This window comes from Salmo trutta, chromosome 5, assembly GCF_901001165.1.
Source record: "Salmo trutta chromosome 5, fSalTru1.1, whole genome shotgun sequence".
Lineage (NCBI taxonomy): Eukaryota > Metazoa > Chordata > Actinopteri > Salmoniformes > Salmonidae > Salmo > Salmo trutta.
Genome location: NC_042961.1, coordinates 62819446 through 62843689, shown reverse-complemented (window position 1 = coordinate 62843689; position 24244 = coordinate 62819446). Strand labels below are relative to the sequence as shown.

At 44.7% G+C, this 24244-nt stretch overlaps 1 protein-coding gene across 1 annotated transcript in view; it reads right to left on the bottom strand.

Moving 5' to 3' along the window:
* Positions 1-24244, bottom strand: part of ttc39b (tetratricopeptide repeat domain 39B) — a gene marked incomplete in the record, with an annotated part of 55591 nt that overhangs the window by 1542 nt on the left and 29805 nt on the right. The window contains 16 exon segments of the mRNA XM_029754668.1: positions 1330-1441; positions 1557-1680; positions 2730-2821; positions 2963-3124; positions 4809-4868; positions 4948-5015; positions 6452-6463; positions 6553-6661; positions 7015-7080; positions 7158-7257; positions 14233-14297; positions 17038-17105; positions 20451-20527; positions 20604-20680; positions 20894-20948; positions 21041-21145. Coding sequence (XP_029610528.1) covers positions 1330-1441; positions 1557-1680; positions 2730-2821; positions 2963-3124; positions 4809-4868; positions 4948-5015; positions 6452-6463; positions 6553-6661; positions 7015-7080; positions 7158-7257; positions 14233-14297; positions 17038-17105; positions 20451-20527; positions 20604-20680; positions 20894-20948; positions 21041-21145 — 1352 coding nt within the window.

The following is a 24244-nucleotide window of genomic DNA, read 5'->3' as shown; positions in this document are numbered from 1 at the left end:
AAGAGAGAGAGGCAAGAGAGAGCGGGATGGAGAGAGAGAGAGAGATTAGAGAAGAGAGAGAGGAGAGAGCAGAGACGAGATGGGCATAGAGAGAGGCAAGGAGAGAGAGGAGGGGCACGGAGAGGAGATGGCGAGAGAGAGGAGAGAGAGAGAGAGGTCAAAGAGTGATATTCAATTTCAATGAAAGGAAGAGACAAAGACACAGCGACTACTATCGCGCAACAGCCAATTAGGGGAAGAGAGCTCTCGCTTGCATGCTCGGCTAACAACCAAACCACCTCCATGCTCGGCTAACAACCAAACCACCTCCATGCTCGGCTAACAACCAAACCACCTCCATGCTCGGCTAACAACCAAACCACCTCCATGCTCGGCTAACAACCAAACCACCTCCATGCTCGGCTAACAACCAACCACCTCCATGCTCGGCTAACAACCAAACCACCTCCATGCTCGGCTAACAACCAAACCACCTCCATGCTCGGCTAACAACCAAACCACCTCCATGCTCGGCTAACAACCAAACCACCTCCATGCTCGGCTAACAACCAAACCACCTCCATGCTCGGCTAACAACCAAACCACCTCCATGCTACACCCACCAGAGGAGATCTCATTACTTGATCTCTATCTATTTTCGCCTAGAATGAGAAACCCAAATCTAACTGCCTGAAGCAAGGATATGCATATTCTTGGTACCATTTGAAAGGAAACACTTTGAAGTTTGTGGAAATGTGAAAGGAATGTAGTAGAATATAACACAATAGATCTGGTAAAAGATAATACAAAGAAAAAACAACCGTTCTTTTGTATTTTTTTCATACCACCATCTTTGAAATGCAAGAGAAAGGCCATTATGCATTATTCCAGCCCAAGCGCAATTTAGATTTTGGCCACTAGATGGCAGCAGTGTATGTGCAAAGTTTTAGACTGATCCAATGAACCATTGTATTTCTGTTCAAAATGTTGTATCAAGACTGCACAAATGTACCTAATTGGTTTATTAATAACTTTCCATGTTCAAAAATGTGCACGCTCCTCAAACAATAGCATGGTATTGTTTCACTGTAATAGCTACTGTTATTTGAACAGTGCAGTTAGATTAACAAGAATTTAAGCTTTCTGCCAATATCAGATATGTCTCTGTCCTGGGAAATTTTCTTGTTACTGACAACCTCATGCTAATCACATTAGCCTACGTTAGCTCAACCGTCCCACGAGGGACCCATCTATCCTGATGAAGTTTTAAAGATGAGTTGTGAATGTGTGTGTGTGTGTGTTTACTGGGGTCGTGTGTGTGTGTGTGTGTGTGTGTGTGTGTGTGTTTACTGGGATCGTTGCGTAGCTCCTCCTCTGTCTTCTCTATGGTGATGAGGAGACTCTCTGTGGTGTCTGCTCTCTTTCCTACGATGGTGAAACCATTCCATACATACATCATCTCCTACACACACACACACACACACACACACACACACATGGAGAGAGAGGGAGAGAGGCGGGGAGAAGCATCAGAATGGAAAAAAGTTATTAAGTGTGTGTGTGTGTGTGTGTCTCACCAGTGCTGGAACCACCAGTTTAACAGGGTTGCTGGCTGCGTTATATCTTCTTGATTTCCTCACTGCAAACTTCTCAGTAGGTATGGACTTCCCTGCTAGTCTCTGCTTCAGCCCCTCTACCTGCCTACACACACACCACGCACCACACACCACACACACACACACAGATAAGACAGACGGACTACATATTCATAGCTAGACCCGTATGCATATTCATAGCTAGAATGGCAATGTATGCCCGGCCAGCGAGCTGCTATGAATGTTTTATGACCTACAATGAGCTGTCAATGAGCAGTTATGAATGTTTTATGACCTACAATGAGCTGTCAATGAGAAGTTATGAATGTTTTATGACCTACAATGAGCTTTCAATGAGCAGTTATGAATGTTTTATGACCTACAGTGAGCTGTCAACGAGCAGTTATGAATGTTTTATGACCTACAGTGAGCTGTCAATGAGCAGTTATGAATGTTTTATGACCTACAGTGAGCTGTCAATGAGCAGTTATGAATGTTTTATGACCTACAATGAGCTGTCAATGAGCAGTTATGAATGTTTTATGACCTACAATGAGCTGTCAATGAGCAGTTATGAATGTTTTATGACCTACAATGAGCTGTCAATGAGCAGTTATGAATGTTTTATGACCTACAATGAGCTGTCAATGAGCAGTTATGAATGTTTTATGACCTACAATGAGCTGTCAACGAACAGTTATGAATGTTTTATGACCTACAGTGAGCTGTCAACGAGCAGTTATGAATGTTTTATGACCTACAATGAGCTGTCAATGAGCAGTTATGAATGTTTTATGACCTACAGTGAGCTGTCAACGAGCAGTTATGAATGTTTTATGACCTACAATGAGCTGTCAATGAGCAGTTATGAATCTTTTATGATCTACAATGAGCTGTCAACGAGCAGTTATGAATGTTTTATGACCTACAGTGAGCTGTCAATGAGCAGTTATGAATGTTTTATGACCTACAATGAGCTGTCAACGAGCAGTTATGAATGTTTTATGGCCTACAGTGAGCTGTCAACGAACAGTTATGAATGTTTTATGACCTACAGTGAGCTGTCAACGAGCAGTTATGAATGTTTTATGACCTACAATGAGCTGTCAATGAGCAGTTGTGAATGCGAACAGTTGTGAACAGTTGTAAGCTCACCTGAACAACTCGACCACGTTCTCACCAGTCTTCTTGATCTCCTCTTCAGGCAACATAGAGAGGATAGCAGCCTTCTGGTAGACGTAGATGGCCTATAGAGACACACAGGGGGGTCAGGGGCCAGGGTGTGTCCCTCTCCAGGGTGTCCCTCTCCAGGGTGTGTCCCTCTCTCTACATGTGTCTCTCCCTCCCTCTCTCTACATGTGTCTCTCCCTACATGTGTGTCTACCTACCTTGGACCAGCGACTCTCCTTACAGAGCAGGTCAGCGTATCTGTATGCCTGCAGCCAGTCCTGAGTGAAGGAGTGACTCCACATCAATTCCCAGTAACACAGGTGGTGAATCTGTCTCCACTGAGACTGGGCTAAGATACACTCCTCAAACTTTAACTGGGCCTTAGGGGAGAGAGAGAGAGGGGAGAGGGGAGAGAGAGGGGAGAGAGAGGGGGGGGAGAGAGAGGGGAGAGAGATGGGAGAGAGAGAGGGGAGAGAGAGGCGAGAGAGAGAGTTAGAAAGAGACAGAGGTCTTATTTCCTGTAGTGATGGTAGAAATGACTGTGTACATAACATTTGTATGGAATGTGATGATAGTAGGTTCTATATACAGTACCAGTCAAAAGTTTGGACACACCTACTCATTCAAGGGTTTTTCTTTATTTTTTACTATTTTCTACATTGTAGAATAATAGTGAAGACATAAAAACTATGAAATAACACATATGGAATCATGTAGTATCCAAAAAAAGTGTTAAACAAATGAAAATCTATTTTATATTTTAGATTCTTCAAAGTAGCCACCCTTTACCTTGATGACAGCTTTGCACACTCTTGGCATTCTATCAACCAGCTTCATGAGGTAGTCACCTGGAATGCATTTCATTTAACAGGTGTGCCTTGTTCAAATATCCTTCCTAATATGTTTAAGCCAATCAGTTGTGTTGTGACAAGGTAGGGTGGTATACAGAAGATAGCCCTATTTGGTAAAAGACCAAGTCCATATTTTGGCAAGAACAGCTCAAATAAGCAAAGAGAAATGACAGTCCATCATTACTTTAAGATATGAAGGTCATTCAATCGGGAAAATTTCTAAAATGTTGAAAGTTTTTTCAAGTGCAGTCGTAAAAACCATCAAGCGCTATGATGAAACTGACTCTCATGAGGACCGCCACAGGAATGGACGACCCAGAGTTACCTCTGCTGCAGAGGATAAGTTCATTCATCATTGCACCTCATGCAGCCCAAATAAATTCTTCACCGAGTTCAAGTAACAGACACATCTCAACATCAACTATTCAGAGGAGACTGGGTGATTCAGGCCTTCGTGGTCAAATTGCTGCAAAGAAACCACTACTAAAGGACACCAATAAGAAGAAAAGACTTGCTTGGGCCAAGAAACACGAGCAATGGACATTAGACCGGTGGAAATCTGTCCCTTGGACTGATGAGTTAAAATTTGAGATTTTTGGTTTCAACCGCCGTGTCTTTGTGAGATGCAGAATAGGTGAACGGATGATCTCTGCATGTGTTGTTCCCACCGTGAAGCATGGAGGAGGAGGTGTGATGGTGCTTTGCTGGTGACACTGTCTGTGATTTATTTATAATTCAAGGCACACTTAACCATCATGGCTACCACAGCATTCTGCAGCGATACGCCATCCCATCTGGTTTGGGCTTAGTGGGACTATCATTTGTTTTTCAACAGGACAATGACCCAACACACCTCCAGGCTGTGTAAGGGCTATTTGACCAAGAAGGAGAGTGATGGAGTGTGCAAAGCTGTATATATATATATATATATATATATATATATATATATATATATATAAAACACTTGTTTGGTTACTACATGATTCCATATGTGTTATTTCATAGTTTTGATGTCTTCACTATTATTCTACAATGTAGAAAATAGTACAAATAAAGAAAAACCCTGGAATGAGTAGGTGTGTCCACACTATTGACTGGTGCTGTACATAACGTTTGTATGAAATGTGATGTTAGTAACTTCTATGTACATAACGTTTGTACGGAATGCACATTAAAAAACATTTGTTAAGGTTTTATTTGATGTTTCACACACCTTCTCGAAGTTTCCTCTGAGCACAGCAATCCGAGCAGAATAGAACAGAATGATAGAACCCTAGGAGAGAAACACTCCCATTAGTACTCTACCATACAAGGTGTGTGTGTGTGTGTGTGTGTGTGAGTGATATACTTACATTAGGGAACTTCTCGAGGTAAGGTCCCAGTAAGGCTTCTGCCTCTACAAGGTTTCCTTCTCCAGTACCTGGAACAACCAGCACACAACCATCACACAACCAATGCTGTGACAAGGTAACCATAACACAACCAGCACACAACCATCACACAACCAATGCTGTGACAAGGTAACCATAACACAACCAGCACACAACCATCACACAACCAATGCTGTGACAAGGTAACCATAACACAACCAGCACACAACCATCACACAACCAATGCTGTGACAATGTAACCCTTCTTCGGTACCTGAAACACACCATACAACCATAACACAACCACATCCATCATACAACCACAACAACATAACACAACCACCAACTAACCATCGTCAAACAATGCTGTGACAAGGTTACCATAACACAACCACCATACAACCGGAATACAACCACGTTACAACCACCATACAACCACATCACAACCACGTTACAACCACCATACAACCACATCACAACCACGTTACAACCACCATACAACCATGTTACAACCACCATACAACCAGAATACAACCACCATATAACGTTAACCATCATACAACCATGTTACAACCACCATACAACCAGAATACAACCATGTTACAACCACCATATAACCATGTTACAACCACCCTACAACCAGAATACAACCACCATATAACCATGTTACAACCAGAATACAACCACCATACAGCCATGATAGAACCAGAATACAACCACCATATAACCATGTTACAACCACGTTACAACCACCATATAACGTTAACCATCATACAACCATGTTACAACCACCATTTAACCAGAATACAACCACCATACAACCAGAATACAACCACCATACAACCAGAATACAACCACCATACAACCATGTTACAACCACCATATAACCATGTTACAACCAGAATACAACCACCATATAACCATGTTACAACCACCATATAACCATGTTACAACCACCATACAACCATGTTACAACCACCATATAACCATGTTAGAACCACCATACAACCACCATACAACCATGTTACAACCACCATACAACCACCATACAACCATGTTACAACCAGAATACAACCACCATATAACCATGTTACAACCAGAATACAACCACCATACAGCCATGTTACAACCACCATATAACCATGTTACAACCATGTTACAACCACCATATAACGTTAACCATCATACAACCATGTTACAACCACCATACAACCAGAATACAACCACCATACAGCCATGTTACAACCACCATATAATGTTACAACCACCATATAATGTTACAACCATCATATAACCATGTTACAACCACCATACAAGCATGTTACAACCACCATACAACCATGTTACAACCACCACACAACCATGTTACAACCACCACACAACCATGTTACAACCACCATACAACCACCATATAACCATGATAGAACCAGAATACAACCATCACAAATAACCACAACCACCAAACAAATATCACAAAATTACTGACCTTCTCCGAAACCTGGAACACACAACAATCGTCATTCAACCATCACACAACCTTTACACAACTATTAACCAGTGTGTGTGTGTGTGTGTGTGTGTCCCTACCCAGTATGAGTGTAACGTAGGTATGGTACAGCAGCAACGTTAACACACTGAGGACAGCTCTGAGACCGTGGCTTGCTGCTCCTTCTCTCAGCTGAGACAGACCAAAGTCCTACAAGACACAATAACACCTCATAACAGTTCATAGCTCCTTATAACAGCTCTTACCTGTTATTTTTTATTTAAAAAAAACATTTAACCTTTATTTAACTAGGCAAGTCGGTTAAGAACAAATTCTTATTTACAATGACAGCCTAGGGACAGTGGGTTAACTGCCTTGTTCAGGGGCAGAATGACAGATATTTTTTACCTTGTCGGCTCGGGGATTCGATCTTGCAACCTTTCGGTTACTAGTCCATCGCTCTAACCACTAGGCTACTTAACGCCCACAAGCCCCCCCCCCCCCCCACACAAGCATTCATTATAAGCATTCACAGCAGCTCACTGCTGAGCCATTGAACTCACTCTGTTGCCAGAGAAACCGATAACTTCCAGCAACCTGAGGATTCTCTGAGGAAGGAGGGACAGCATCTGAGAGAGAGAGAGAGAACGTGGTAAAACCAAGCTGTATTTATTTATACACCCTCTCACACACCCTCCCATCTTACCAGGTTGAAGGATCCGATACCCAGTCTCACTCCTCCTTCGAACTGCCTGAATGATTCACTGCTATGGTCCTGAGTCACATTCAGAATATTCTGACATTCCCTACAGGAAGACAGCACAGGATGTTATGTCATTAGTACTGTCCTCCAGCCAGTTATACCCATTTACTAGTCCCCCAGCCAGTTATACCCATATTAGACCCATCTACTAGTCTCCCAGCCAGTTATACCCATATTAGACCCATCTACTAGTCCCCCAGCCAGTTATACCCATATTAGACCCATCTACGAGTCTCCCAGCTAGTTATACCCATCTACTAGTCCCCCAGCCAGTTATACCCATATTAGACCCATCTACTAGTACCCCAGCCAGTTATACCCATATTAGACCCATCTACTAGTCCCCCAGCCAGTTATACCCATATTAGACCAATCTACTAGTCTCCCAGCCAGTTATACCCATATTAGACCCATCTACTAGTCCCCCAGCCAGTTATACCCATATTAGACCCATCTACTAGTCTCCCAGCCAGTTATACCCATATTAGACCCATCTACTAGTCCCCCAGCCAGTTATACCCATATTAGACTCATCTACTAGTCCCCCAGCCAGTTATACCCATATTAGACCCATCTACTAGTCCCCCAGCCAGTTATACCCATCTACTAGTCCCCCAGCCAGTTATACCCATCTACTAGTCCCCCAGCCAGTTATACCCATATTAGACCCATCTACTAGTCCCCCAGCCAGTTATACCCATATTAGACCCATCTACTAGTCTCCCAGCCAGTTATACCCATATTAGACCCATCTACTAGTCCCCCAGCCAGTTATACCCATATTAGACCCATCTACTAGTCTCCCAGCCAGTTATACCCATATTAGACCCATCTACTAGTCCCCCAGCCAGTTATACCCATATTAGACCCATCTACTGGTCTCCCAGCCAGTTATACCCATATTAGACCCATCTACTAGTCCCCAGCCAGTTATACCCATATTAGACCCATCTACTAGTCCCCCAGCCAGTTATACCCATATTAGACCCATCTACTGGTCTCCCAGCCAGTTATACCCATATTAGACCCATCTACTAGTCCCCCAGGCAGTTATACCCATATTAGACCCATATACTAGTCCCCCAGGCAGTTATACCCATATTAGACCCATCTACTAGTCTCCCAGCCAGTTATACCCATATTAGACCCATCTACGAGTCCCCCAGCCAGTTATACCCATATTAGACCCATCTACTAGTCCCCCAGCCAGTTATACCCATATTAGACCCATCTACTAGTCCCCCAGCCAGTTATACCCATATTAGACCCATCTACTAGTCTCCCAGCCAGTTATACCCATCTACTAGTCCCCCAGCCAGTTATACCCACATTAGACCCATCTACTAGTCTCCCAGCCAGTTATACCCATATTAGACCCATCTACTAGTCCCCCAGCCAGTTATACCCACATTAGACCCATCTACTAGTCCCCCAGACAGTTACACCCATCTACTAGTCTCCCAGCCAATTATACAAATTTTAGACCCATCTACTAGTCTACCAGCCAGTTATACCCATATTAGACCCATCTACTAGTCTCCCAGCCAGTTATACCCATATTAGACCCATCTACTAGTCCCCCAGCCAGTTATACCCATATTAGACCCATCTACTAGTCTCCCAGCCAGTTATACCCATATTAGACCCATCTACTAGTCTCCCAGCCAGTTATACCCATATTAGACCCATCTACTAGTCCCCCAGCCAGTTATACCCATATTAGACCGATCTACTAGTCCCCCAGCCAGTTATACCCATCTACTAGTCTCCCAGCCAGTTATACCCATATTAGACCCATCTACTAGTCCCCCAGCCAGTTATACCCATATTAGACCCATCTACTAGTCCCCCAGCCAGTTATACCCAATCTACTAGTCCCCCAGCCAGTTATACCCATATTAGACCCATCTACTAGTCCCCCAGCCAGTTATACCCATATTAGACCCATCTACTAGTCCCCCAGCCAGTTATCCCCATATTAGACCCATCTACTAGTCCCCCAGCCAGTTATACCCATATTAGACCCATCTACTAGTCCCCCAGCCAGTTATACCCACATTAGACCCATCTACTAGTCCCCCAGGCAGTTATACCCATATTAGACCCATCTACTAGTCCCCCAGGCAGTTATACCCATATTAGACCAATCTACTAGTCTCCCAGCCAGTTATACCCATATTAGACCCATCTACTGGTCTCCCAGCCAGTTATACCCATATTAGACCCATCTACTAGTCCCCCAGCCAGTTATACCCATATTAGACCCATCTACTAGTCTCCCAGCCAGTTATACCCATCTACTAGTCCCCCAGCCAGTTATACCCATATTAGACCCATCTACTAGTCTCCCAGCCAGTTATACCCATCTACTAGTCCCCCAGCCGGCTATACCCATCTACTACTCTCCCAGCCAATTATACCCATCTACTAGTCCCCCAGCCAGTTATACCCATATTAGACCCATCTACTAGTCCCCCAGCCAGTTATACCCATATTAGACCCATCTACTAGTCTCCCAGCCAGTTATACCCATATTAGACCCATCTACTAGTCCCCCAGCCAGTTATACCCATATTAGACCCATCTACTAGTCCCCCAGACAGTTATACCCATCTACTAGTCTCCCAGCCAATTATACCCATATTAGACCCATCTACTAGTCTACCAGCCAGTTATACCCATATTAGACCCATCTACTAGTCTCCCAGCCAGTTATACCCATATTAGACCCATCTACTAGTCCCCCAGCCAGTTATACCCATATTAGACCCATCTACTAGTCTCCCAGCCAGTTATACCCATATTAGACCCATCTACTAGTCTCCCAGCCAGTTATACCCATATTAGACCCATCTACTAGTCCCCCAGCCAGTTATACCCATATTAGACCGATCTACTAGTCCCCCAGCAAGTTATACCCATATTAGACCGATCTACTAGTCCCCCAGCCAGTTATACCCATATTAGACCCATCTACTAGTCCCCCAGCCAGTTATACCTATATTAGACCCATCTACTAGTCCCCCAGCCAGTTATACCCATAGTAGACCCATCTACTAGTCCCCCAGCCAGTTATACCCATATTAGACCGATCTACTAGTCCCCCAGCCAGTTATACCCATATTAGACCCATCTACTAGTCCCCCAGCCAGTTATATCCATATTAGACCCATCTACTAGTCCCCCAGCCAGTTATACCCATCTACTAGTCCCCCAGCCAGTTATACCCATATTAGACCCATCTACTAGTCCCCCAGCCAGTTATACCCATATTAGACCCATCTACTAGTCCCCCAGCCAGTTATACCCATATTAGACCCATCTACTAGTCCCCCAGCCAGTTATACCCATCTACTAGTCCCCCAGCCAGTTATACCCATATTAGACCCATCTACTAGTCCCCCAGCCAGTTATACCCATATTAGACCCATCTACTAGTCCCCCAGCCAGTTATCCCCATATTAGACCCATCTACGAGTCCCCCAGCCAGTTATACCCATATTAGACCCATCTACTAGTCCCCCAGCCAGTTATCCCCATATTAGACCCATCTACTAGTCCCCCAGCCAGTTATACCCATCTACTAGTCCCCCAGCCAGTTATACCCATATCAAACCCATCTACTAGTCCCCCAGCCAGTTATACCCATCTACTAGTCCCCCAGCCAGTTATACCCATATTAGACCCATCTACTAGTCTCCCAGCCAGTTATACCCATATTAGACCCATCTACTAGTCCCCCAGCCAGTTATACCCATATTAGACCCATCTACTAGTCTCCCAGCTAGTTATACCCATCTACTAGTCCCCCAGCCAGTTATACCCATATTAGACCCATCTACTAGTCCCCCAGCCAGTTATACCCATCTACTATACCCATATTAGACCCATCTACTAGTCTCCCAGCTAGTTATACCCATCTACTAGTCTCCCAGCCAGTTATACCCATATTAGACCCATCTACTAGTCCCCCAGCCAGTTATACCCATATTAGACCCATCTACTAGTCTCCCAGCTAGTTATACCCATCTACTAGTCCCCCAGCCAGTTATACCCATATTAGACCCATCTACTAGTCTCCCAGCTAGTTATACCCATCTACTAGTCCCCCAGCCGGTTATACCCATCTACTAGTCTACCAGCCAGTTATACCCATATTAGACCCATCTACTAGTCCCCCAGCCAGTTATACCCATATTAGACCCATCTACTAGTCCACCAGCCAGTTATACCCATATCAGACCCATCTACTAGTCCCCCAGCCAGTTATACCCATATTAGACCCATCTACTAGTCCCCCAGCCAGTTATACCCATATTAGACCCATCTACTAGTCCCCCAGCCAGTTATACCCATATTAGACCCATCTACTAGTCCCCCAGCCAGTTATACCCATATTAGACCCATCTACTGGTCTCCCAGCCAGTTATACCCATATTAGACCCATCTACTAGTCCCCCAGCCAGTTATACCCATATTAGACCCATCTACTAGTCTCCCAGCCAGTTATACCCATATTAGACCCATCTACTAGTCCCCCAGCCAGTTATACCCATATTAGACCCATCTACTAGTCCCCCAGACAGTTATACCCATCTACTAGTCTCCCAGCCAATTATACCAATTTTAGACCCATCTACTAGTCTACCAGCCAGTTATACCCATATTAGACCCATCTACTAGTCCCCCAGCCAGTTATACCCATATTAGACCCATCTACTAGTCCCCCAGCCAGTTATACCCATATTAGACCCATCTACGAGTCCCCCAGCCAGTTATACCCATATTAGACCCATCTACTAGTCCCCCAGCCAGTTATACCCATATTAGACCGATCTACTAGTCCCCCAGCCAGTTATACCCATATTAGACTCATCTACTAGTCTCCCAGCCAGTTTACCCCATCTACTAGTCCCCCAGCCAGTTATACCCATATTAGACCCATCTACTAGTCCCCCAGTCAGTTATACCCATATTAGACCCATCTACTAGTCTCGCAGCCAGTTATACCCATATTAGACTCATCTACTAGTCCCCCAGACAGTTATACCCATCTACTAGTCTCCCAGCCAATTATACCCATATTAGACCCATCTACTAGTCTACCAGCCAGTTATACCCATATTAGACCCATCTACTAGTCTCCCAGCCAGTTATACCCATATTAGACCCATCTACTAGTCCCCCAGCCAGTTATACCCATATTAGACCCATCTACTAGTCTCCCAGCCAGTTATACCCATATCAGACCCATCTACTAGTCTCCCAGCCAGTTATACCCACATTAGACCCATCTACTAGTCCCCCAGCCAGTTATACCCATATTAGACCGATCTACTAGTCCCCCAGCCAGTTATACCCATATTAGACCGATCTACTAGTCCCCCAGCCAGTTATACCCATATTAGACCCATCTACTAGTCCCCCAGCCAGTTATACCCATATTAGACCCATCTACTAGTCTCCCAGCCAGTTATACCCATATTAGACCCATCTACTAGTCCCCCAGCCAGTTATACCCATATTAGACCCATCTACTAGTCCCCCAGCCAGTTATACCCATATTAGACCCATCTAATAGTCCCCCAGCCAGTTATACCCATATTAGACCCATCTACTAGTCCCCCAGCCAGTTATACCCATATTATACTCATCTACTAGTCCCCCAGCCAGTTATACCCATATTAGACCCATCTACTAGTCTCCCAGCCAGTTATACCCATCTACTAGTCCCCCAGCCAGTTATACCCATATTAGACCCATCTACTAGTCCCCCAGTCAGTTATACCCATATTAGACCCATCTACTAGTCTCCCAGCCAGTTATACCCATATTAGACCCATCTACTAGTCCCGCAGCCAGTTATACCCATATTAGACTCATCTACTAGTCCCCCAGACAGTTATACCCATCTACTAGTCTCCCAGCCAATTATACCCATATTAGACCCATCTACTAGTCTACCAGCCAGTTATACCCATATTAGACCCATCTACTAGTCTCCCAGCCAGTTATACCCATATTAGACCCATCTACTAGTCCCCCAGCCAGTTATACCCATATTAGACCCATCTACTAGTCTCCCAGCCAGTTATACCCATATTAGACCCATCTACTAGTCTCCCAGCCAGTTATACCCACATTAGACCCATCTACTAGTCCCCCAGCCAGTTATACCCATATTAGACCGATCTACTAGTCCCCCAGCCAGTTATACCCATATTAGACCGATCTACTAGTCCCCCAGCCAGTTATACCCATATTAGACCCATCTACTAGTCCCCCAGCCAGTTATACCCATATTAGACCCATCTACTAGTCTCCCAGCCAGATATACCCATATTAGACCCATCTACTAGTCCCCCAGCCAGTTATACCCATATTAGACCCATCTACTAGTCCCCCAGCCAGTTATACCCATCTACTATACCCATATTATACCCATCTACTAGTCTCCCAGCCAGTTATACCCATCTACTAGCCCCCAGCCAGTTATTCCCATATTAGACCCATCTACTAGTCTCCCAGCCAGTTATACCCATATTAGACCCATCTACTAGTCCCCCAGCCAGTTATACCCATATTAGACCGATCTACTAGTCCCCCAGCCAGTTATACCCATATTAGACCGATCTACTAGTCCCCCAGCCAGTTATACCCATATTAGACCCATCTACTAGTCCCCCAGCCAGTTATACCCATATTAGACCCATCTACTAGTCTCCCAGCCAGTTATACCCATATTAGACCCATCTACTAGTCCCCCAGCCAGTTATACCCATATTAGACCCATCTACTAGTCCCCCAGCCAGTTATACCCATCTACTATACCCATATTATACCCATCTACTAGTCTCCCAGCCAGTTATACCCATCTACTAGCCCCCAGCCAGTTATTCCCATATTAGACCCATCTACTAGTCTCCCAGCCAGTTATACCCATATTAGAACTATTCTACTGATTCAACAAGTCAAGTTATTCCAACTAGGATCTATGGCAGGTTTGGCGAACACTGACTTGTAAATCTGGTAACTTGTGCGTATTTTGATCCCTCCTTTGATAAAGCTGATCATGTTTTCATCCTGTTGAAAGAAAGAGAGAGAGAGCAACAAGTCAGAATGAATTAGGACAAGAACACAGTATTAGGGTTCAGATATTTTACCTGTGGTAGATTAGGGTTAGGATATTTTACCTGTGGTAGATTAGGATATTTTACCTGTGGTAGATTAGGGTTAGGATATTCTACCTGTGGTAGATTAGGGTTAGGATATTCTACCTGTGGTAGATTAGGTTAGGATATTTTACCTGTGTAGATTAGGGTTAGGATATTCTACCTGTGTAGATTAGGGTTAGGATATTCTACCTGTGGTAGATTAGGGTTAGGATATTCTACCTGTGTAGATTAGGGTTAGGATATTCTACCTGTGGTAGATTAGGGTTAGGATATTCTACCTGTGGTAGATTAGGGTTAGGATATTCTACCTGTGGTAGATTAGGGTTAGGATATTCTACCTGTGGTAGATTAGGGTTAGGATATTCTACCTGTGGTAGATTAGGGTTAGGATATTCTACCTGTGGTAGATTAGGGTTAGGATATTCTACCTGTGGTAGATTAGGGTTAGGATATTTTACCTGTGGTAGGTTAGGGTTAGGATATTTTACCTGTGGTAGATTAGGGTTAGGATATTCTACCTGTGGTAGATTAGGGTTACGATATTTTACCTGTGTAGATTAGGGTTAGGATATTCTACCTGTGGTAGATTAGGGTTAGGATATTTTACCTGTGGTAGATTAGGGTTAGGATATTTTACCTGTGGTAGATTAGGGTTAGGATGTTCTACCTGTGGTAGATTAGGGTTAGGATATTCTACCTGTGGTAGATTAGGGTTAGGATATTCTACCTGTGTAGATTAGGGTTAGGATATTCTACCTGTGGTAGATTAGGGTTAGGATATTCTACCTGTGGTAGATTAGGGTTAGGATATTCTACCTGTGGTAGATTAGGGTTAGGATATTTTACCTGTGGTAGATTAGGGTTAGGATATTTTACCTGTGGTAGATTAGGGTTAGGATATTTTACCTGTGGTAGATTAGGGTTAGGATATTCTACCTGTGGTAGATTAGGGTTAGGATATTTACCTGTGGTAGATTAGGGTTAGGATATTCTACCTGTGGTAGATTAGGGTTAGGATATTTTACCTGTGGTAGATTAGGGTTAGGATATTTTACCTGTGGTAGATTAGGGTTAGGATATTTTACCTGTGGTAGATTAGGGTTAGGATATTCTACCTGTGGTAGATTAGGGTTAGGATATTCTACCTGTGGTAGATTAGGGTTAGGATATTCTACCTGTGGTAGATTAGGGTTAGGATATTCTACCTGTGGTAGATTAGGGTTAGGATATTCTACCTGTGGTAGATTAGGGTTAGGATATTCTACCTGTGGTAGATTAGGGTTAGGATATTCTACCTGTGGTAGATTAGGGTTAGGATATTCTACCTGTGTAGATTAGGGTTAGGATATTCTACCTGTGGTAGATTAGGGTTAGGATATTTTACCTGTGGTAGATTAGGGTTAGGATATTCTACCTGTGGTAGATTAGGGTTAGGATATTCTACCTGTGGTAGATTAGGGTTAGGATATTCTACCTGTGGTAGATTAGGGTTAGGATATTCTACCTGTGGTAGATTAGGGTTAGGATATTTTACCTGTGGTAGATTAGGGTTAGGATATTCTACCTGTGGTAGATTAGGGTTAGGATATTCTACCTGTGGTAGATTAGGGTTAGGATATTCTACCTGTGGTAGATTAGGGTTAGGATATTCTACCTGTGGTAGATTAGGGTTAGGATATTTTACCTGTGGTAGATTAGGGTTACGATATTTTACCTGTGTAGATTAGGGTTAGGATATTCTACCTGTGGTAGATTAGGGTTAGGATATTCTACCTGTGGTAGATTAAGGTTAGGATATTCTACCTGTGTAGATTAGGGTTAGGATATTTTACCTGTGGTAGATTAGGGTTAGGATATTTTACCTGTGGTAGATTAGGGTTAGGATATTCTACCTGTGGTAGATTAGGGTTAGGATATTCTACCTGTGGTAGATTAGGGTTAGGATATTCTACCTGTGTAGATTAGGATATTTTACCTGTGTAGATTAGGGTTAGGATATTCTACCTGTGTAGATTAGGGTTAGGATATTCTACCTGTGGTAGATTAGGGTTAGGATATTCTACCTGTGGTAGATTAGGGTTAGGATATTCTACCTGTGGTAGATTAGGTTTAGGATATTCTACCTGTGTAGATTAGGGTTAGGATATTCTACCTGTGGTAGATTAGGGTTAGGATATTCTACCTGTGGTAGATTAGGGTTAGGATATTCTACCTGTGGTAGATTAGGGTTAGGATATTCTACCTGTGGTAGATTAGGATATTTTACCTGTGGTAGATTAGGGTTAGGATATTATACCTGTGGTAGATTAGGGTTAGGATATTCTACCTGTGGTAGATTAGGGTTAGGATATTCTACCTGTGGTAGATTAGGATATTCTACCTGTGGAAGATTAGGGTTAGGATATTCTACCTGTGTAGATTAGGGTTAGGATATTTTACCTGTGGTAGATTAGGGTTAGGATATTCTACCTGTGGTAGATTAGGGTTAGGATATTTTACCTGTGGTAGATTAGGGTTAGGATATTCTACCTGTGGTAGATTAGGGTTAGGATATTCTACCTGTGGTAGATTAGGGTTAGGATATTTTACCTATGTAGATGAGGGTTAGGATATTCTACCTGTGGTAGATTAGGGTTAGGATATTCTACCTGTACGAAGGTGAGCGTGGCTTTCTGCAGTAGGCACTCAGCATAGCAGATCTCTGCATGCATCTCCTCTGGAACACATAAACGGATACGTTAAAGTGAAAACACACAAACACACAAATTCCATGTTGGTCATTCAGCAGACGCTCCTATCCAGAGAGACTTCCTGTTTGTGGCTGATCTAAATAAGGTTGGTGAGACAAACATATAGAAAGCCTTCCTCAAAACAACAGCTATCAGCCATATCAATGGTAAGTAGTGACGAAGTTCAGAGACAAAACTAGTCTGAGGTAGTCAGTTCAACACTAGTCCGAGGTAGTCAGTTCAACACTAGTCCGAGGTAGTCAGTTCAACACTAGTCCGAGGTAGTCAGTTCAACACCAGTCTGAGGTAGTCAGTTCAACACTAGACTGAGGTAGTCAGTTCAACACTAGACTGAGGTAGTCAGTTCAACACTAGAGTGAGGTAGTCAGTTCAACACTAGTCTGAGGTAGTCAGTTCAACACTAGTCTGAGGTAGTCAGTTCAACACTAGTCTGAGGTAGTCAGTTCAACACTAGACTGAGGTAGTCAGTTCAACACTAGACTGAGGTAGTCAGTTCAACACTAGACTGAGGTAGTCAGTTCAACACTAGACTGAGGTAGTCAGTTCAACACTAGACTGAGGTAGTCAGTTCAACACTAGACTGAGGTAGTCAGTTCAACACTAGTCTGAGGTAGTCAGTTCAACACCAGTCTGAGGTAGTCAGTTCAACACCAGTCTGAGGTAGTCAGTTCAACACCAGTCTGAGGTAGTCAGTTCAACACTAGTCTGAGGCAGTCAGTTCAACACTAGTCTGAGGTAGTCAGTTCAACACCAGTCTGAGGTAGTCAGTTCAACACCAGTCTGAGGTAGTCAGTTCAACACTAGTCTGAGGCAGTCAGTTCAACACTAGTCTGAGGCAGTCAGTTCAACACTAGTCTGAGGTAGTCAGTTCAACACTAGTCCGAGGTAGTCAGTTCAACACTAGTCCGAGGTAGTCAGTTTAACACTAGTCCGAGGTAGTCAGTTCAACACCAGTCTGAGGTAGTCAGTTCAACACCAGTCTGAGGTAGTCAGTTCAACACCAGTCTGAGGTAGTCAGTTCAACACCAGTCTGAGGCAGTCAGTTCAACACTAGACTGAGGTAGTCAGTTCAACACTAGACTGAGGTAGTCAGTTCAACACTAGACTGAGGTAGTCAGTTCAACACTAGTCCGAGGTAGTCAGTTCAACACTAGACTGAGGTAGTCAGTTCAACACTAGTCCGAGGTAGTCAGTTCAACACTAGTCCGAGGTAGTCAGTTCAACACCAGTCTGAGGTAGTCAGTTCAACACCAGTCTGAGGTAGTCAGTTCAACACCAGTCTGAGGTAGTCAGTTCAACACTAGACTGAGGTAGTCGGTTCAACACTAGTCTGAGGTAGTCAGTTCAACACTAGTCTGAGGTAGTCAGTTCAACACTCACCTTCTCTGAGGTAGTCAGTTCAACACTCACCTTCTCTGAGGTAGTCAGTTCAACACTAGTCTGAGGTAGTCAGTTCAACACTAGTCTGAGGTAGTCAGTTCAACACTAGTCTGAGGTAGTCAGTTCAACACTAGTCTGAGGTAGTCAGTTCAACACTAGACTGAGGTAGTCAGTTCAACACTAGTCTGAGGTAGTCAGTTCAACCCTAGTCTGAGGTAGTCAGTTCAACACTAGTCTGAGGTAGTCAGTTCAACACCAGTCTGAGGTAGTCAGTTCAACACTGTGTCTGAGGTAGTCAGTTCAACACTGTGTCTGAGGTAGTCAGTTCAACACTAGACTGAGGTAGTCAGTTCAACACTGTGTCTGAGGTAGTCAGTTCAACACTAGTCTGAGGTAGTCAGTTCAACACTAGTCTGAGGTAGTCAGTTCAACACTAGACTGAGGTAGTCAGTTCAACACTAGACTGAGGTAGTCAGTTCAACACCAGTCTGAGGCAGTCAGTTCAACACTAGACTGAGGTAGTCAGTTCAACACTAGACTGAGGTAGTCAGTTCAACACTAGTCCGAGGTAGTCAGTTCAACACTAGACTGAGGTAGTCAGTTCAACACTAGTCCGAGGTAGTCAGTTCAACACTAGTCCGAGGTAGTCAGTTCAACACTAGTCTGAGGTAGTCAGTTCAACACCAGTCTGAGGTAGTCAGTTCAACACCAGTCTGAGGTAGTCAGTTCAACACTAGACTGAGGTAGTCGGTTCAACACTAGTCTGAGGTAGTCAGTTCAACACTAGTCTGAGGTAGTCAGTTCAACACTCACCTTCTCTGAGGTAGTCAGTTCAACACCAGTCTGAGGTAGTCAGTTCAACACCAGTCTGAGGTAGTCAGTTCAACACTAGTCTGAGGTAGTCAGTTCAACACTAGTCTGAGGTAGTCAGTTCAACACTCACCTTCTCTGAGGTAGTCAGTTCAACACTCACCTTCTCTGAGGTAGTCAGTTCAACACTCACCTTCTCTGAGGTAGTCAGTTCAACACCAGTCTGAGGTAGTCAGTTCAACACTAGACTGAGGTAGTCAGTTCAACACCAGTCTGAGGCAGTCAGTTCAACACTAGACTGAGGTAGTCAGTTCAACACTAGACTGAGGTAGTCAGTTCAACACTAGTCCGAGGTAGTCAGTTCAACACTAGACTGAGGTAGTCAGTTCAACACTAGTCCGAGGTAGTCAGTTCAACACTAGTCCGAGGTAGTCAGTTCAACACTAGTCTGAGGTAGTCAGTTCAACACCAGTCTGAGGTAGTCAGTTCAACACCAGTCTGAGGTAGTCAGTTCAACACCAGTCTGAGGTAGTCAGTTCAACACTAGACTGAGGTAGTCGGTTCAACACTAGTCTGAGGTAGTCAGTTCAACACTAGTCTGAGGTAGTGAGTTCAACACTAGTCTGAGGTAGTCAGTTCAACACTCACCTTCTCTGAGGTAGTCAGTTCAACACCAGTCTGAGGTAGTCAGTTCAACACTAGTCTGAGGTAGTCAGTTCAACACTAGTCTGAGGTAGTCAGTTCAACACTCACCTTCTCTGAGGTAGTCAGTTCAACACTCACCTTCTCTGAGGTAGTCAGTTCAACACTCACCTTCTCTGAGGTAGTCAGTTCAACACCAGTCTGAGGTAGTCAGTTCAACACCAGTCTGAGGTAGTCAGTTCAACACCAGTCTGAGGTAGTCAGTTCAACACTGTGTCTGAGGTAGTCAGTTCAACACTGTGTCTGAGGTAGTCAGTTCAACACTAGACTGAGGTAGTCAGTTCAACACTGTGTCTGAGGTAGTCAGTTCAACACTAGTCTGAGGTAGTCAGTTCAACACTAGTCTGAGGTAGTCAGTTCAACACTAGTCTGAGGTAGTCAGTTCAACACTAGTCTGAGGTAGTCAGTTCAACACTCACCTTCTCTGAGATGGTCGTTAGACTGTTTGGTCACCAGACTGGAGATAGACTCCACCACAGAGTTTCTCTTCCTGAACCTACACACAGTAAAAGAGTTACATGAGTGTGTGTGTGTGTGTGTGTGTCTGTGTGTGTGTGTGTTTGTGTGTGTACCTCTGGCAGGTTGTTAAGGCCTCTTTGATGACGGCCATGGCTGTCTGTATGTCTCTGTGTTCAAACGTCATGGCAGCCTGCATCACCAGAATAGAACTGTAGCCCAGAGCATGATACATACTGTCCTTCCACCTGGAATAAACACAGTCTGCATTACCAGAATAGAACTGTAGCCCAGAGCATGATACATACTGTCCTTCCACCTGGAATAAACACAGTCTGCATTACCAGAATAGAACTGTAGCCCAGAGCATGATACATACTGTCCTTCCACCTGGAATAAACACAGCCTGCATCACCAGAATAGAACTGTAGCCCAGAGCATGATACATACTGTCCTTCCACCTGGAATAAACACGAGCATGACAAAAACAGAGTCCATACGAAAGAGTTAAACATCACAGTGGTCATGGCAACAAACAGACACTTGTTAGTACCATGGTTTGAGGAGGTCCAGGGCCTCTGAGAATTTGTTGTTCAGGACGAGGTTCAGAGCCATAGAACACTCTTCTATGGAAGTCTTCAAATCCATCTTTCCAGCCCTGGGGGGGGAGAGGGAGAGACAGAGAGAGAGGAGAGAACGAGAGAGAGGTGGGGAGAGACAGAGAGAGGGGAGAGAGCGTGAGAGAGAGAGGTGGGGAGAGACAGAGAGAGGGGAGAGAACGAGAGCGAGGTGGGGAGAGACAGAGAGAGGGAAGAGAACGAGAGAGAGGTGGGGAGAGACAGAGAGAGGGGAGAGAGCGAGGTGGGGAGAGACAGAGAGAGGGGAGAGAGCGAGGTGGGGAGAGACAGAGAGAGGGGAGAGAGCGAGGTGGGGAGAGACAGAGAGAGGGGAGAGAGCGAGGTGGGGAGAGACAGAGAGAGGGGAGAGAACGAGAGAGAGGTGGGGAGAGACAGAGAGAGGGGAGAGAGCGAGGTGGGGAGAGACAGAGAGAGGGGAGAGAGCGAGGTGGGGAGAGACAGAGAGAGGGAAGAGAGAGTGAGAGAGAGAGGTGGGGAGAGACAGAGAGATGGAAGAGAGCGAGAGGCGTGCAAGAAATGTTGGAGAGAAGGAGAGCGAGGGGAAAGAGGGGGGAGAGAGAGAGCGAAAGATACAGGAGAGACAGAGTGAGATGGAGTGAGGGGGGGAGAGAGAAAGGGAGAGCAGGGGGTAGAGGGGGAGAGAGAGTGGGGAGAGAAAGAGAACAGAGAGAGAGGGTAGAGGGGGAGAGATCGAGAGAGGTACGAGAAAGGTGGGAGAGAGAGAAGGGGGAGAGAGATGGTGAGGGAGAGAGACAGCGATACAGGAGAGACAGAGAGAGCAAGAGGGAGTGAGACAGAGGGGAGAGAGAGGGAGAGCAAAAGAAAGTGACAGATACAAGATACAGAGCGAGAGAGGAGGAAGAAAAAAACATTAACCCAATACACACAGTCACAGGATGGAGCACTGCCATGTCACCAACCTCCTCCCTATAGGCGGTCTTGTCGTTGTCGGTGATCAGGCCTACCACTGTTGTGTCGTCCGCAAACTTAATGATGGTGTTGGAGTTGTGTTTGGCTACGCATTCGTGGGTGAACAGGGAGTACAGGAGGGGACTGATCACGCACCCCTGAGGGGCCCCAGTGTTGAGGATCATGGCAGATGTGTTGTTGCCTACCCTCACCACCTGGGGGCAGTCTGACAGGAAATCCAGGATCCAGTTGCAGAGGGAGGTGTTTAGTCCCAGAGTCCTTAGCTTAGTGATGAGCTTTGAGGGCTCTATGGTGTTGAACACTGAGCTGTAGTCAATGAACAGCATTCTTACATAGGTGTTCTTATTGTCCAGGTGAGAAAGGGCAGTGTGGAGTGCAATAGAGATTGCATCATCTGTGGATCTGTTGTGGCGGTATGCAAATTGGAGTGGGTCTAGGGTTTCTGGGATGATGGTGTTGATGTCAGCCATGACCAGCCTTTCAAAGCACTTCATGGCTATAGACGTGAGTGCTACTGGGCGGAAATCATTTAGGCAGGTTACCTTCACTTCCTTGGGCACAGGGACTATGGTGGTCTGCTTGAAACATAAAGGTATTCCAGACTCGGTCAGGGAGAGGTTGAAAATGTCAGTGAAGACACTTGCCAGTTTGTCCGCGCATACTCTGAGTACACGTCCTGGTAATCCGTCTGGCCCCACGGCTTTGTGAATTGTTGACCTGTTTAAAAGGTCTTGCTCACATTGGCTACGGAGAGCGTGATCACACAGTTGTCCAGAACAGCTGGTGCTCTCATGCATGCTGCAGTGTTGCTTGCCTCGTAGCAAGCATAAAAAAGGCACTTAGCTCGTCTGGTAGGCTCGCATCACAGGGCAGTTCGCGGCTGGGTTTCCCTTTGTTGTCCCTAATAGTTTGCAAGCACTGCCACATCCAACGAGCGTCAGAGCTGGTGAAGTAGGATTCAATCTTGGTCCTGTATTGACGCTTTGCTTGTTTGATGGTTGGTCTGAGGGCATAACAGGATTTCTTATAAGCGTCCAGATTAGTGTCCCGCTCCTTGAAAGCGGCAGCTCTAACCTTTAGCTCGATGCGGATGTTGCCTGTAATCCATGGCTTCTGGTTGGGATATGTACGTACGGTCACTGTGGGGACGACGTTGTCGATGCACTTATTGGTGAAGCCGGTGACTGAGGTGGTTTACTCCTCAATGCCACTGGCCTCCCGAGTGGTGCAGTGGTCTAAGGCACTGCATCTCACTGCAAGAGGCGTCACTGCAGTCCCTGGATCGAATGATTGTGGAGTCCCATAGGCTGGCGCACAATTGGCCCACCGCTGTCATTGTAAATAAGAATCTGTTCTTAACCGACTTGCCTCGTTAAATATATATATATATATATATACTTTTTTTATATGAAAAAAAAAAATCCTGAAACATATTCCAGTCTGTGCTAGTAAAACAGTCCTGTAGCTTAGCATCTGCGTCATCTGACCACTACCGTATTAAGCGAATCACTGGTTCCTTCCTTGCTATAGTTTTTTGCTTGTAAGCAGGAATCAGGAGGATAGAATTATGGTCAGATTTGCCAAATGGAGGGTGAGGGAGAGCTTTGTATGCATCTCTGTGCGTGGAGTATAGGTGGTCTAGAGTGTCTTTCTTGATCTGGTTTCACATTTAACTTGTTGATGGAAATTAGGTAAGATTGATCTAGAGTTTTTTTCCTTCACTGGTTGCACATTTAGCATGCTGGAGAGATCAAACAGATTGAAGTTTGCAGGTAAAATATCCACTAGGAACGCTGCTTCTGGATGAGCAATTTCTTGTTTGCTTATGGCCCTATACAGCTCATCTAGTTTTTATCGCTTAGTGGTGGAAAATAGACGGCTACTAATAATTTAGATGAGGACTCTCTTGGTAGATAGTGTGATCTACAGCTTATCATGAGGTACTCTACCTCAGGCGAGCAATACCTCGAGACTTCTTTAATATTAGACGTCGCGCACCAGCTGTTAAGAGACACACACACCGCCGCCCCTCGTCTTACCAGACGTAGCTGCTCTGTCCTGCCGATGCCAGGAAAACCCACCCAGCTCTATATTATCCGTGTCATCGTTCAACCACGACTCGATGTAACATAAGATATTACAGTTTTTAATGTCCCGTTGGTAGGATAGTCTTAATCGTAGATCATCCA